Source organism: Protopterus annectens, chromosome 4.part1 (genome assembly GCF_019279795.1).
Source record: "Protopterus annectens isolate FY-2018-M chromosome 4.part1, PAN1.0, whole genome shotgun sequence".
In the NCBI taxonomy this organism is placed as follows: Eukaryota; Metazoa; Chordata; order Ceratodontiformes; family Protopteridae; genus Protopterus; species Protopterus annectens.
In genome coordinates, this window is record NC_056734.1 from 929,972,326 (window position 1) to 929,989,068 (window position 16,743).

The 16,743-nt window shown below is 41.0% G+C and overlaps 1 protein-coding gene across 1 annotated transcript in view; it reads left to right on the forward strand.

Moving 5' to 3' along the window:
* Window positions 1–399: 399 nt before the first annotated feature.
* The window catches only part of LOC122801345 (lysosome-associated membrane glycoprotein 3-like), a 342,810-nt gene continuing 326,466 nt past the window's right edge, over window positions 400–16,743 (forward strand). The window contains exon 1 of the mRNA XM_044070884.1: window positions 400–619. Within this exon, the coding sequence (XP_043926819.1) occupies window positions 571–619 (49 nt within the window). The 5' untranslated portion in view covers window positions 400–570. The remainder of the gene's footprint in view (window positions 620–16,743) is intronic.

The following is a 16,743-nucleotide window of genomic DNA, read 5'->3' on the forward strand; positions in this document are numbered from 1 at the left end:
GAAACAGGACAACTTGTGACATCTCTCAACTGTATAGATTTTTCTCAGAATGCCCAGATTTTTGCCTCATATTTTCGGTCCGTTTCTCATAAAATTGTGGTTTTCTGGCAAATCATTAGCAAGTCATTGAGGGTGAAATCAGAAAATAATGACATTTTAGTTTCAGACTTCATACCCTTTAAAAATTCACGGTAATAATAAAACAAAAGTTGCTCTAATCAATTTTCAAATTTGTAAAACCAATATTTAAAAAGTGCCCCTATTTTTGCCCTCCCTCCTTATTGATGGCTTTGTGCGGAATTCCTACTCCATGAGGTTGGGAGGAATGTGAGACGCACTTCTGCTTTCTGTTTCGTTTACGCATCACAGCCCCCGAAATAAAAAGTTTCGACTATTGCATAACGTGTTATCTGCCAGTAACGAGCACAACGTGTAAGCTAAGCGTCCTGAACAGCAAGCTTCTCTTGGGCTCCACCTAAGTGCAGGAAAGTTGCCGTGGGACAGCAGAAGCAGTAGGTCGGTAAAGCAGCATTTTCTGTTGGACCGAAAAGGGAACGTCGCTTTCGAACCATGAAGGCATCGTCGGTAACAGGTGCAGTGGGAGTACTGCTCCTCGTCGGTGAGTGCTACTATTTCAACGATACCTGTATAGGAAACGTAGTAGTACTTGTACCCCTACTTCTTACGTCTAGTGAAGAGAACACGGGAGTGTGAATGATAGCTCTGCCTTTTGGGGATTAAATAAGTCTAATTTATTAAAGTGATCACCAGCAGCGCGTCTAAGTAAAATATAAATTACAATCATTCTAAAGCGAAAAAAAATGGCACATGCATCCTGTGAATGTTAACTCGAATATTACATCTTAAGACGCAAATTACGAATCTGATGTCACGGGGAATCCTGTTCGAAATAAGGGGACACCCCAAAAACTACAATTTTATGTATTGTCACGGTTTTGTTCATTTACGAATTACGTACGTATTTACGTAATACTTGCAAAGTTTTACTATGTCGCCTGTTTTCAAAGCAGCTGGATAGGTTTATAACCGGCTTATTATTTTTAAAATATGAATTCATTATAGCCCTGCGTTAAAGGAAATGAAAGGGCAAGCTGTTTATATATGCGATTACTTTTATTCTTCACAGATGTGCAATTTGCTTTAAGAAAGGAAGTAACTGAAGGTTTGGCTGTCCTGCAGACCATGAAACTATGCCCCTCAACCGTGCACATTTGTCGCACAATGTCCATAAATGTGATCCATTTTTCATAAAATTGTTTTTTGCAAATCACTGGAAATTCATTAAAGATGAAAATCAGAAAATAATGTCTATATACACTGAGCCGAGTGTGGGAGGGGCATTGACTACAACTCTGATCTGATATATATAGCAATAAGTATCCTTTCTTTTTTTTTCTTATTTTTACTAGTTCTTGCTTCTAGCAATTTATATATAGCACTTTTTATTGCCTGCTGCATACTTTTTACTGTATTTTATTGCTATTGTCTGCTTTACAGGGCCTGATAAATAAGGTGTTTACTGTCACACTGTTTGTAAAGCTTTTTAGCTAATTTCACTGTGTGAAAGGTATTAACTGGAAATTTTCTCTACTTGTTAATCACCTGTTTTGTTTGCTCTGATTCCTGCCAAGGAGTGTATCAAGTAACTGATTTGTTTGCAGTTAAAAGCATTCTAGAGTCTCCCTCTTCCTTTATCTGTTTAAAATCTTTAATTTTGTGGCCAACTGCTGTTTTTCTGCTGTGATAAACATTTCTGTAGTGTTTACTGTCTAAAAGAGTGTAGGCTAGTAGCTGTAGTATTGTTCCCCACCCTCTGCCCCTGTTAGTGTCTTGCTGTTATACTTGGTGGATTTGCACTTGCCCGCCCCTACTGTAAACTTGATCTGGGACACCCCTCCCAGTCTATTGTCATTTGCTTATTCTACCTAATACAGAGAGAACATTTGAGAAGGTCAACCCACTTAGATTCCTAACCTTGAATTGTTTTCTGCTTCTCCTTTCTCCCTTTCCTTTACAAAAAAAAAAAAAAAAAACTTTGCTAGAATGTCCCTGTGTTCTGCTTAACTGTAACAAAAAAAAAAAAAACATTAGTTTGTTTCCTGTAACTAGACTAGTCCGTCCAGATACAGATTTGCTATATCCAGGACTGTTTCTAAGTTTTGTGCCCCCCCCCCCAAGCCCATCTGTGTTGGGGGAAGCCTTCTAGCTTATTAGTGGGAGTGGTAAGCACTAGGTAACCTATCTACTACATAAGAAGTGGTTTCTGGCCCAGAAATTGTAGTTATTGGCTGTTTGGGTAATTTTTCCATTTCTCTCAACTTTCTGGACTGTTTCTAAGCTTTTGTGCCCCCCCCCCCCAAGCCCGTCTGTGTTGGGGGAAGCCTTCTAGCTTATTAGGTTAGCACTAGGTAACCTATCTACTACATAAGAAGTGGTTTCTGGCCCAGAAATTGTAGTTATTGGCTGTTTGGGTAATTTTTCCATTTCTCTCAACTTTCTGATTTAAAATCCCGCATTTGCACTTGTTTCTTTCTTGTAACTATATTTATTTATTTATTGACATTTGTTAACTGAGTTTGTCCAACTGGGCTTGTGGCCCATTTGCAGTGGAGACCCGAGGAGAAAAGCTCCAGTAATACATTTTAAAACAAGTACAATTTTAAACAATATTGATATAATAGCAATTATAGCAAAACGATTCACATATGTTGGGTTATATGCATAAAGTTAAAGTTGCATTAAAAAGAAGCTAAGTAACCATTTTACATTGATTGATATAGTTCAATAGGTCAATAATAACCATTTTTTGTTTGTATAAAATTGTGCAAATGCATAGTAGATAAATTGGAGAGAGAGGTGTAATGAGGTACTAAGTATGGTCCTTTTGAGGGTACATAAAGGGAAGGAAGACTAGGTAGGGTCATGGCAAGGGCAGGTTCCGGAATTGAGAAAATAAGCTTTTAGTTCATTTTTAAAGTGTGAGGTGTGGGAGATTGAATGTAAGTCAATGGGAAGTTTGTTCCAAGCATGGGGAAGGGAGTGTTTGTAGAGTAGTTTGCTTACTGACCTTTTTGGGTTGTAGATATCAAGTAATTGTTGGTTAGAAGTACGGAGGGTCCGGGATGGGATGTAGATGGAGACTAAGGAAGATAGAGATGGACAGAAGGAGGGTTTATAAAGAATAGAGTGTATCATATGAAATTGATAAGATAGCAGAAACTGGGGAAGATCAAGCCATTGAAGAGAGTTTAAAGAAATGCAGTGGTGTGGGTTGTATGGGGAGTTAGTAATGAATCTGGCTATTTTATAGCAAGTCTGTTGTAGTTTGTTTAGAGTGGAGGCCTGGATATTGGTAAGAACTGGGCGTAAGAGGGAGGGAGGAAAGTCTAGATTCAGGGATTAGGAATTTTTTGTTCCGATATAGCAGACCTAGTTTTTTTTGTTTGTTTTTTTTGTTTTTTTATACATTGGAGTATGTGTAGGTTGAACTTGAGTTCGTCATCGATAATGACCCCTAGGAGTTTTGTGTGGGTGTCAGGTTAGATGTTTGTATTGTTAGAAGATGTAATAAAAAAGGAGGTTTTGTGATGAGAAAGAGAGCGGGGAAGCAAAAGTAGGAGTTTGGTCTTTTTGGGATTTAGGATCAATAGATTGTGAGAGAGCCATTGTTCAGTGGATAGTAGGGCTTGGTGGGTTAGGGAGTGTATTTCAGGAATGTTATTTGAGATGGATATAAGTGTGGAGTTGTTGGCATACTGAATAAGGGAGGATTCTTTGCATGAGGTGTAAAGATCATTGGTGAAGATGTTAAACAAAAGGGTTCCCAAGATGGAGCCTTGGGGAACACCAGTGGAGATGGGAAGGAAAGGTGAGGAGGATGAGAGCCATTTGACAGATTGTTCCCTGCCAGATAGGTAACCATTAAACCTGGCAAGTGCGGAGGGGGATAGGTGGAGATTTACGAGTTTGGATAGTAGTAGGGGATGAGAGACGGTATCGAAGGCTTTGGAGAGATCTAGGAAGAGACAGGAAATTAGTTTATTGTTGTCTAGGGCCTCTGCAATGATATGAGTGAAGGAGAGGAGGGCAGTGGTAGTGCTGTGGTGAGGACAAAATCCATGTTGGGTAGGGGTAAGTAAGTGGTGTGTGAGGAGGTGATTGAGAAGCTGTGAGTGAATACATTTTTCTAATATCTTGGAGAGGGGAGACAGAATAGCAATGGGTCGGTAGTTTGAGGGGTCAGTGGAGTTTCCACCTTTATGAAGAGGGATAGTGAAGAAAGATTTCCAAAGGGTGGGGACAGTTGATTCCAGAATAGATTGATTAATTAGTATAGATACAGGATAGGCAATTGAGTCAGCAGCAAGTTTGAGGAACGTAGGAGATTGTCAGTGGAAGGAGAGCAAGGTTTTAGCTTGAGTAGTAGAGATTTGATGTAAGTAATGGGAACTGGTCAAAAGAAAACAAAGTTGTGTTAGTGGGACTTGGAGAGGTGGGTGTCGAAGTAGAGTTTGGCTTAGAGGTTACCAGATTTTGGATGGAAGAGAGAAAGTGTTTATTCAGGAGGGTAGCTGTTTTCTGAGAGGAAGAGTTAGGGTATGGGGAGGGATTAGAGGGCTTTCCAGGATAGAGGATGCTGTTGAGAGTTGACCAAAATTTTCAAGGACTGGATTTGTTGTTAAGATGAGCAGAGCTATAGTATAACTTTTTGTCATTAGTTGTATGTTTTTTGCAAGGTTCCTCAGTTGCCTGTATTTTTGAAGTAAAAGGTGGTTGTTTAGTTTTAGTCCAGGATTTCCAAGCATGATCCCTTTGTTTCATAAGGGACCTAGTCTGTTTGGAGAGCCAGGGAGCATGGTTTGATTTTACTCTGACCTCCCTAGAGGGTGCTAAGGAGTTGAGTATTCATGAAGATGCTGTTGAAAGTGCTTACAGCATTGTTTAGGGGGAGATGTTTTAGGATGGACCAATCTATGTTGTGGAGAATGGAGTTAAATTGGGATGAATTGAAAGTCTATAGTTTTCGGCAGTCTTTGATAAGGTGGGGTTTAGGAGTATGGGAGTAGTGTCTTAAGATGGTGGTAGGGAGATGATCACTGAGGGAGTCAGGTAGGGTGGTGAGATTGTGGTATTGGTGGGGGGAATTGGTAAGGATCCAGTCTATGATGGAGCTAGAAGTGGAATTTTTATGGAAGCGAGTGGGAGATGTTATAAGTTGGTGGAAGACATGTAGGTGGATACTGAGTTGGGGGGAGTCAGTTGTGAGTTTGGACCAATCAATGTTGACATCACGAAGGATAAGTGTCTCGTATGGTATGTTGTGGGAGAACCAGGATAGGATGTTTTCAAGAATGGGCAGATTGTTACCAGGAGGAAGGTAGATAGAGGCAATTGCAAGTTTTTTTGTGGGGATTCAGATGGCAGTTAAGGATGATGATTTCAGCTGGGAGGAAGTCCGGAATTGGGGAAGGGTACAGTGAGAGGTTAAGAATGTTTGAGTAGAGGATGGCCACACCACCACCTTTTTTACAGGTCTATCAGATAGGAAGATATTATAACTTGGTGGGAGTATTTCACTATATCAGATTTGTGGCTTGAGCCAGGTTTCAGATAGGGAGAGGATGTGAAGGGTAGTGAGAGCTATCCATGAGTGCAGCTCAGTGACTTTATTTGCTAGACTCTGAATATTCAGTGAGTAAATAGTTAAGTATTTGGATGGAGATGATTGTTGTGACTGAGGTTTGTGACTGTTAGAGGAGTAAGATGGGGGGCAGTGTAGAGATAGTTTTGGGGAGAGAAGAGGGGCCAGGGCTGGGATGGATATCTCCAGAACAAAGTAGGTTTTTAGTGAGGAGAGAATGTGTAGTAGATGCTAGATGGAGTTTGTATAGTTTTGACTTGGCTTTGTGGGAAGGTTTAAAAACCTGTATTACGGATAGTTTATATAGACTTGAGGTAGAAGTAGTAAAGAGATTAGGGGAGATAGTAAAAGATGAAGTAGTTGGATATATGTCATATGAGTGAGAAGTTGGTGAACCATAGGAGTGGGTCAGAAAGATTGGAGTGGTAAGAGGTGGAGATAGAGAGAATAAGGAGTAGTCTAGAAGATATTAGAAAATAATACATGTTGAAATACAATATGGTCAGATAGAGTAGGTAGAGAGACAGTGGTATAGAGGAAGTGGTGTTGACAAGATTGACAGATTAGTAAGGTGGTTGTGGCAATAGGCAGGAAGTGGAATTGTAGTGGCTAGTGGGACAGGAAGGGGAGGGATAGTTGGGTATAAAGGTAATTGTAATGGGGTGGGTGAGAATGGGGGTAGGGTAGAGAAGTGAGCCCGAGAAAGAAGCTGAGATTCCTCATAAAATCCTCCAAAGCTAGTTACGAAAACAAAATTGCCACTGACTCTAAAGACAACCACAAAGCATTATATAGCTATGTCAAGAATCTAAATGGGAACACTCAGATCTGCTCTGAGTTACAGCACAATGGCACTAAATATACAGAACCAACTGATATTGCCAACATCCTAGCGGATAGGTTCAGTGCTAACTTTACCCCCCCCCCCCTCACCCCCTAGAGGGCCCATCTCTATATCGGAAGAATGCAAAGTTCCTATAATCACGGCTGCACAGGTAAAAAACACACTCTCCAAAGCCAAGAACACAGCATCCATGGGACCTGACAATATCCCAGGCTGCATTCTACACGAACTACAGAATGAACCGGCACCCTACCTAAGTACCATGCTCAATCATAGCCTCACCTCAGGCTTTGTACCCACTTAATGGCGCACCACAATGGTTATCCCACTCCACAAAGGGGGAGCCACTACGGACCCCGGGAACTACCGCCACATTAGCCTGACGAGCCTGGTCTGCAAGGCCATGGAACGTATCATCATGGAACTCGTAAACAAAGACATTGGTAATCTCCAAACTCTGGACCCTACCCAGTTTGGATTTGTAAAAGGCAGATCATGTCTCCTAAACCTGATTGACTTCTTTGAAGCAGTCACCAAAGCCATAGATGAGGGTAAAATGGTTCACACAACCTTTCTAGATCTCGCTCTTTGAGCTCTGAGCTCCTTGTGACAGGGAAAATAGACTTTAAATATTCACAAAGCTAGAGTTGCGAGAAAAAGTACACCAGAAACTGCATATGCAAGCAATATTCATCTCAATATAATCACAAAATACTATATGACCTAAAGCAGATAAAGCAACAGAATAATCACCAAATATTGTAAGATTTAAATCAGTTAAGGCAACAGAAAGGACATCACAAAACAGTTAATGCCAAAGAATCAAAATTTTACATTACACAGAGCAGCAGATGCTCAGCAGCATGAAGGGGAAAGAAGGTTTCAAAATGGCTCCTGCTGTTGAGGCACCTATGAAGACTTGGAAGAGGAAGTGCGGTGAGGGGGGAGAAATAATGACTAATACTGGGCTGGGCTAGCACCCTGGTCAAGATGAAGTCCAGATACAGATTTTTAGTTTTAGCACTTGAATTTTCTTATTCCTGCTCAGCACTTGTTCAGAACGTGTTGTAAGCACTAAATAAGCTACAAGTTACTACAGCACTCAACCTTCCTCATTATCTAGAGGAAAACAGTTTTTGTACTTAGTTTCCTCACTTGCTTAGGGAAAAACAGCTTTTGTACTCACTTTCCTCACTTGTCTAGAGGAAAATAGTTTTTTATTCAGGCATGTCCAAGAGTCAGCTTCCAGTGTTCTCTCCTGTCTATCTGATGAATCCGGGCATCTTAGGGCAATGTAGCAATTGCCTCATGTACACAGACAACCCTCTCCTCTTACCACCCAATACTACAACCTGTGAGAGATGCACTTTAGTCAAACTGGAGGTAAATCTCTCTCCAACCAAGACTGAACTTGACAGTGAAGAGGAGAAGGTAAACACTTGCACCACACCACACTAATCACATAGTCCCACCAAAATCCACACATAGAAACACAAACACATTCGTGGAGGCTCTCGATAATAATCTGCTCAAGCAACAGAGACCTCCAAAGCAGAAATGCAAGCAACCTCCACTCAAATGACACAGAGCCCACAGACACGGTGTGCCACTCAATCACAGCCCATAAGGCAAATCAATGTACCCAACACACTAGTCTTAGGTGACTATAGTCAGGCACACTGATGTCCCACTCACCAGGCTAAAGAAGGAGAAGGTTACTGTCAGCTGCCTGTCAGGTGCCAGGATCCACCACATAACCCACGCACTTGGGTCACTCCACAACAAGTACAGATATAACTCTCTCATTGTCCATGTTGGTGTGAACGACCTGAGATGTACCTCCCTGGACTACATGAAAAGAGACATGGAAGAGCTCTCTGATCTTGTAGCCCAGGCAGGTATGACCCTAGCCCTGAGTAGCATCCTGCCATTGCCCAGAATGATACCTCAGTACAAGGACAAATTGATTGACTTCAACAATTGGCTAAGTTTCTGGTGTCATTCTAAGGGGATCCAGTATCTGTCTGCCTGGGACGACATGGTCTAAAGACCATGATGCTTTGCAGAGATGGCCTGCACCTGTTGCCCCTGGGATTCTGGATACTGGCTTAAGGCTCTTGCCTCCCCTATATTGCCTTTTTTAGGCAAGGTTCAAATGACAAATTCACCATCGTAACAGGAACAGGCAAGCAAAAACTGAGGGTAATGCTACTCAATGCTAGAAGTCTAAATCTCAAAATGCACTCACTCGAGGCACTCCTTAAAATGGAGAACATCGATATCTGTGCAGTGACTGAGACCTGATTCAAGGCTCCAGAGAGCACCCCTGCATTACCAGGCTATAACTCATACCACACTTTTCAGCCATCTAACCTGGACCAGAACACCAAAGATGGAGATGTGTCCATATTCATTAAGGATACCCACATCTCCAGGCTAGTTGCTCAGTATAATGCATCCGAGGTTATCCAAGTGCAGCTAACTCTGGGCAAAACTGCATTCCAAATTGTAGCTTGCTACAGAACCCCCACCGTGCTCCAGGATTCCTACTCCTCTTTTCTTGATGTACTGGAAAATATTAGGGTTCAACCAATCACCCTAATAATGGGCGATTTTAACTACCCCACCATTAACTGGGAAAACTACTAGTGTACCAACTCCTTCACGCAACGCTTTCTGGAATTCATAAATTCCAATGCCCTAGATCAACTTATCCACACCCCCACCAGAAGCAATAGTATCCTAGACCTAGTCATTACCAGCATGAGTGACCGGTGTTCCACACCTGAAGTCATCTCCTCGCTGGTCAGATCTGACAATAAGCTAATCACCCTAGATATCCACATCCCGCCCCCACCCCCCATTAAGAAAACCATGGTAAAACATTTCTCCAAAACCAGCTTCATGCTTCTTAAGACAGAAGTGGAGAACTTCATGACACCCATGCAGATTGACAGTACAGTTACGAATGCTGAATCCTACACAAATGCACTCTATAAGCACTTACTCGAGTGTGTGGATTGTGCTATCCCAAACAGAACCAAGACACTATCCTCCAAAAAAAGGAAGCCAATCTGGTGGTCCCCTGCCATAAACAAACTTTACAGCAGAAGGAAGAAATTGTTGCAAAAGAGAGTAAAATCCCATGAGTGGAGGAGCTCCATGGTCAACCTCAGTAAGAAGATGAGATCCCATATAAGATCCTCCAAAGTTAGCTATGAAAACAAAATTGCCACTGATTCTCAGGATAATCACAAAGCATTCTATAGTTGCATCAAAAATCTCAATGGCAACACCCAGATCTGTCCTGAGTTACAGCACAATGGCACGAAAATTACCAAACCAACTGATATTGCCAGCATCCTGGCAGATAGGTTCAGTGCTAACTTTACTCCTCTCTCACCCCCTAAAGGGACCATATCTATACAGGAAGAATGCAGAGCCCCTGTAATCACAACTATGCAGGTAAAAGCTGCACTCTCTAAACACAAAAACACAGCATCCATGGGACCGGACAACATCCCAGGCTGCGTTTTACATGAACTTCAGAACGAACTGGCTCCCCATCTAAGCACCATGTTCAATCATAGCCTCACGTCAGGCTTTGTGCCCACTGAATGGTGCACAGCAACAGTTATCCCACTCCACAAAGGGGGAGCCAACACTGATCCCGGGAACTATCGCTGTAGTAGCCTGACAAGCCTGGTCTGCAAGGCCATGGAACGTATCATGGAACTCCTAAACAAAGACATTGGTAACTTCCAAACTCTGGACACCACCCAATTCGAGTTTGTAAAAGGCAGATGTTGCCTCCTGAACCTGATTTGACTTCTTTGAGGCAGCCAGCAAAGCTGTAGATGAGGGTAAGTTGGTTCACACAGCCTATCTTGACCTCACCAAGGCTTTCGACACCATCCCCCTGTCTGGAATTATAGCTAATTTCACTAATCTAGGTATAAATCCCTACTTGACAGGATTGGTTGCAAACTGGCTGACTGACAGAACCCACACAAGTTGCAGACTCCAAATCTAACTTCATACCAGTGACAAGTGGAGTACCACAGGGTTCAGTCCTGGGACCTCTCCTGTTTGGTATCTACTTCTCTGAAGTACAGGATAACACAGAAGATCTCTAGCTAACAAAGTCCATGGATGACTGCAAACTAAGAGCCATAGTTGTCCCCAAATGAAGTGGGCGTCCTACAGAAGGGCCTTACTGAGACAGATGTCTGGTATCAGAGCTATGGCCTCAAGCTGAGTGCCAAAAAGTACATTGTCATCCCCTTTGGTAAAAACTCTGTACCTATGAACAACCACGTAGGAGGCAGTCTACTTATTGCTGAATGTGTGATAGAGACCTTGGGACTCAGGTGGACAGTAGTCTCTCCTTTGATAATCACATTGCCACAGTAGTCGGAAAATCCTTCTACGTGGCACACCATCACAAAAGGGTTCTCATCCAGGAAAAAAAGGCCATTGTTCCCCTCTACTTAACACTCAATAGACCCATTATAGAATACAATGCCCCTTTTGGAATGTACCTCACAAGACATCTGCAGCAGTGGGAAAGGCCACAGAATAACTTCACAAAGAGGATTACTGGCCTCAGACAGATGCTCTACACTGACCATCTCAAAGTCCAGCTTTACTCCGTAACATATCACCTCTCCGAGGTGATTTATACCTAACATATAAAGCTGTGTCAAACCCAGAGCTTTTGGACGTGCTACACCTAAAGAAATCCCAATCCTTCTGAGCTACACACTCTAGAGACCTAAACTTTGTCACCACAATAAACAGAACATGCTGGAGGAATAGATTCCTGTCCATACTCTGGAACAAGCTACCCATCTATGTCAAGCAAAGTTCCTCATTAGCACTCTTCAAGAAAAATCTTAATGAGTGGATGGGAAACAGGAAATACACCCTGGCGATCACACCCTGGGGATCACTTCTGTGGCTTTGTTCGACAGAGGCACAGGAAAATAACTTTCCTGGGTGGCGTAAGCCAGGGAACCATGTTGGCTAGGCTTACTTAGGCCCTTGTGACGATAGCCTATGGACATACATTTGAGTTATAGACTTCATACCCTTCAGAAAATTCATGCTAATGCAAAATCTGTTAACAAACCTTCTGAGTTCATAGGAGCAATATTTTAAAAATTCCTATTTTGGGGCCTTTGTTCCTCCATTTTTATGGCTTTGTCCAGATTTCTAGCTCTAAGAGGTTGAGAGGTATGCATGTAACTGCAAAGCAAGAGCATGAGCTGGACTTGAGGAAGCACAAGGTCAGGACAGATTAATGATGCTACAGTGTATGCATCAAAGTTTCCATTTCCTATGGATTTTAAACATTGTATTTGATTTGCAAGGGTTACTGCAATGGCTCGGACAAATGGACAAAACAAAATGTATAGCCTTGTGTGTATGAAGGACTATTATTCAGGTATAGCCTTCTGTGTATGAAGGGCTATTACTCGGCCAATACCTGTCAAATGTCACGTCTCTCTCTCTTAATCCCCCTAAAGCTGTTGACTTTTGGAGATAAGGTAGAGAATCGCACTTAAATAATGAAAATAATTAGAGTTCTAGACTTTTTACTTCAGAAACTGTATAGTAATTCACACTCTTATTTTGTTAACATCTCAACTTAACAGTACTACTACTGTTTTATAAAGTGTCCCTGATTGTCCTTGATTATTTCTTGATCTGTCCCTAATTCTGTTTAGATTTGTCACTGATTCAGTTGAGTCATGCCTTTCAACCTCTCCATCAAAGAATCCCAGACAAAGCCAAAAGCTAATGGGGCACAATGTCTCGAATTCTGGGAGAGACATATTTTAAATATTGTTCTTAGTAACTTAGAAAGTTGCTGTATTAACATATTTTGCATTAACATACATTTTCTGAAGGAAATGCCATGCTTTTTCTTCCATTTGCAAGATATGTTTTACTGCATGTTTCATATTATTATATGATCTTTTTATTATATGGAAGGAAGATGTTAACAAAATTGGGCAGGTTTTGGACTACTTAAGAGTTCTTTTAGTTTTTTTTTTCCCACCAATTCCCTTCTTGCAGAGAGCATAAATTTATTTAAATATAACCATTTCAAAAGAAATTGGTGTTTTTTCATCTACACTTTATATAGAAAACCTACTTTATCTAACAACTGTTTACTGTTCACCATTTGTCTTCCTTTAAGACAAAAGATTAGTTTGGTAGGACAACTGGTGAGGATGACAATTTTTGACTGAAAAGGATAAGGTGTTGGATATGTTTAAGGAAGTTGGATATTTCCAAGATTTGCTCAATAAGATTTCCTTTGAAGTAATTCTAAATGGGGGTTGAATTTTACTCCACTTTTGGGTAAGGGGATATGGTTAATAAGTCTGAAACTCAAATGCCTGGCATTATTTAGTGAATTCACATCTCAGTGATTTTCCAGAAAACCAAATATTTTATGAGTAGCAGGGCAAAAATATGAGACAAAAAATGTGGACGTTCTGCAGAATTCTAGACGACTAGTTAAGAGGTCATTGTGACATTGTTTCTTTGTATAAGGAGATTGAGGACAAAAAGTCTAAAGTTCTTTTCTGCATAGTAATGAACCGAAGTAATAGTTTGCCACATGATAGCTAATCCTTTCCTGTTTCTTGTCTGTGTAACCCTGCTGCTGACTTTAGCATGCTCGCTTCCTGTTTCGTGTCTCACTGTCATCCTGCTGCTGACTTTAGCATGCTCCCTTTCCTGTTTCTTGTCTCAGTGTAACCCTGCTGCTGACTTTAGCATGCTCTGACTGTTATTTCAGTGTGTTGTGTAAAGAAGGTCATGACAACGTATTCCTTCTATAGTTTCGTGATTTCTTTTCTGGTCAGTAATACTGTAGGCCCTTTTAAATAAAATGATAGTATGTCCTGTTGCCTAATAGTTACATTTAAAAAGCTAGCAGTTTCTAGTCTCTGGTAAGTAAGTAGTGAAATCAGTAACTTACCCATTTGCCATATGTTCTACTTAACTTGATTCCTTTGACTGTTTCAAAACATGCAGTCCTAAAGAGTCTGTGGTACCAAAAACAAGACCATGAGATGCACACACGCAAGCTGCAATTAATCAGTTATAACTTCTGATTTATGATTTTCCCTCAAATGAGCTGGCTTTTTGTTCAGAGGCAAGATATACAGTTGCTATCCTTATGACCTGGGTTCGAGAACCAAGAGCATTTTGGGTGGAGGAAAAACTGTCAGTCTGTGTCCGACTCTTTTTTTTTTTTTTCTCTCCAGTGGAAGGCTTTACCATATCCTGGACATAATGGAGGCTTAGGGTGATCGCTAATGTGTTGCTGCACCAATGCACAGGCCTCAGGTCACACCATTGCATTAGGAGAAATGAGTACAGCGAATTGCTCATTCTGCCACCGTGCTATTGCACTTTTGCTGGAGGGGAGCCTTAAAGAGGAAAAGGTGTGTTATGTCAGAATGATGACAGCCATGAGGACACACCACTGGCATGTATAAATGTGAAAAGACTGATGCATTCATGCACAGTGGCCTTCAGAAGACCTAGATGATGGATGGGAAAGATAGAAAATTCGGCATGAAAGGCCTCATGGGCTGAAAGACCTCCCAAAAATATATGTTTTGTAAAATTTTACTGTCTGAGGCAACTATGTTATATTTACACGACTGGTCACAGTATAGTACTTTGATATTTCTATCTCACTTACACTACTGTGCATCGGATGTAGCACAGGCTATCTGTCAGCAATGTAAGATATGTAAAAACATGATGGCCATATACATGGTGTTTATCAAGAAGCACTTTGGTCTTACTATGATCTTGAGATCTCCTCTTCATATATAGTGATGTTAGAGGTGGAAAACATGTCCTTCAGTAAAATGATCTATAGGAAGAACCAGTATGAAATGAAATATTATTCATGCAATGAGTTTGTCTGTAAGTAGAGTAGAAGTAACCCTAGAAACAGGTACACTTCTATAAAAAGAAAATAGAATCAACAGCGGTGTTTGCTTCCCACTGCAGAGGGACAAAGCCAGGAGCTTGGTGCACAGGAAAAGTGCAGGTGGGAGCTGTATAACAAGACAATGCCTGTCTAAGAGACTTATTCAAGTAAGAGATGGGCAGCTAGGCAAGGACTTGTCTCAGACCAAAGAAGCCAGAGACATAGGCAAGGAAGGCCTCTACTCTTGTTTCAAATGAGACTGAGGAGAATGTGAATTTCTGAACTTAAGTGAACTATTTAAGTTTGAGGATTATTATATTTCTGAAATTGTTTCAAAGAATGATCAAACATTGAGACTGTTTTGTGTGTGTGTAATATATATATATATATATATATATATATATATATATATATATATATATATATATATATTACACACACACACAAAACAAAAATGCTAAAAACCAAAATGCCTAAACATCTTGAATACTGAACCACCCTGCCAGTGTGAACCCAGGAAACGGTGCTAACATGGGTCCCGCAGGAGAGATTATTTGGGATTTTAATAGTTTGGTCTTTAGCATTTTGGTCTTTCGATGTTAAATACATATATGCCCATGTGTGTATTACATTTCTACTCACATGCGCACATACCTCTCAAGTGTACATCATTATGAGGAACGTACCTCATTTGGGGTCTTAAAAAGTTCATGTTCCTCGAAATTCCTTGAAGTTCCACATTGAAAGACTCTGTCACACAATCAGTGTTAGGAAATTTTTTTAAGTGAAATCCATGGTAAATAGAAATGAATTGTATTAATTCATTAAAAGATCTTATAAGTAAAATCAGCATATTTTAACCATCCTATGGCCTTCCTAGTTGAAGTTGTTGGTAAGCCATTAGTATGTGTTTCACATTTTGCCCATTTGTTCCACATTATGAAGGCTAGTGTTCCTCATTTCTCATTTTGGAGATGGAAGGTTGAGAGCTACACACACACACACACACACACACACACTTCTTTTTCTCATCTGCAGCTACATATCTCTCATACAGGAACATGTTGTGGCTGGCAGCTATCTTCATAAACAAACTTTTCTTTCCACTTCTACCAGCTTGGGATTAGCTGCTTGCTTCCTTCAATACAAATCAACATTACCCAGCATAAAACATTATATTGTGCCAAATTGATCTCTTTTCACCCTTGCTGATCCGCAGGTTTATCAGCAATATCTCTTACCTCAGCTTAATCTTTTTTCTTTTTATATATTTCCGCTTACTTGTATCTAATTATACCTTGACCTATGTGCTACATTTTCTTGTTCCTTACTCTAAACAGTAACCTGAATTTATGTCTACATTTTGGGATTCAGTGTTTACCCTCGATCTGCAGTCATCTGTGAATTTGGTCAGCTAAAGGTCATCTGTATTTGCCTTGACTTTTGAGAAATAAGTAGGAGAGGAACTAGTACAGAATCCTGTGGTATGCCACTGGTGACTGGCCTCTTCCTATAGGTGAATTCATCCACTGTGACAGTTTGTGACCTGTCAGTGAGCCATTTGGCTACCCACCTGGTGACACAGGGCTTCATGCCCAGTTGAGAAAGTTTCTCTTTAATACCTGAGTGAGGAATTGTGTCAAATGCCTTGGCCAAGTCTCATTAGGTGGGATGCACACTTTCATGGGCTTGGTAACCTTCTTGAACTCTGTCAGATTAAACAGACATGATGTACCCTTAACATGTCTGAATTGGGTTGGGTCCAGAGTCTGGTGTTTACCTATATCTTTGTTGATAAGGTTCATGATGATTCTGCCCATTGCCTTACAGATGAGACTAGTCAGGCTTATGGGTTTATAATTCCCTGGGCTGGTTGATGGGCCCCCTTTGTGCAAAGGGATGACTGTTCCTGTCCTCCATTCTGCTGGAACATAGCCTGTCTGGGGACTGTGGTTAAACAGGGATCCAGGTGGATCTGATAGGTCATGTTTTAAGTTATTTAAAAGGCAATATGGGATGTTGTCAGGGTCCACTGATGCTGTGTTTTTAGCTTTAGAAAGCGCAGAGATGACCTACTCTGTTGAGGTAATATACTTAGGTATGGTGTCTGGTATACTTTGGGGGATGACTGGTGGGGAAAGGGGGTTGAAGTTTGATCCAGATCTATCGGCTATGTATATTTCTTCCAGTTGAGTATGGGCGGTGCCATCCACAACTAGCTCTGTGCATAGCTGGGCATTTCCCTCAAAATTTTGAATGCGATTAAAAAATGCT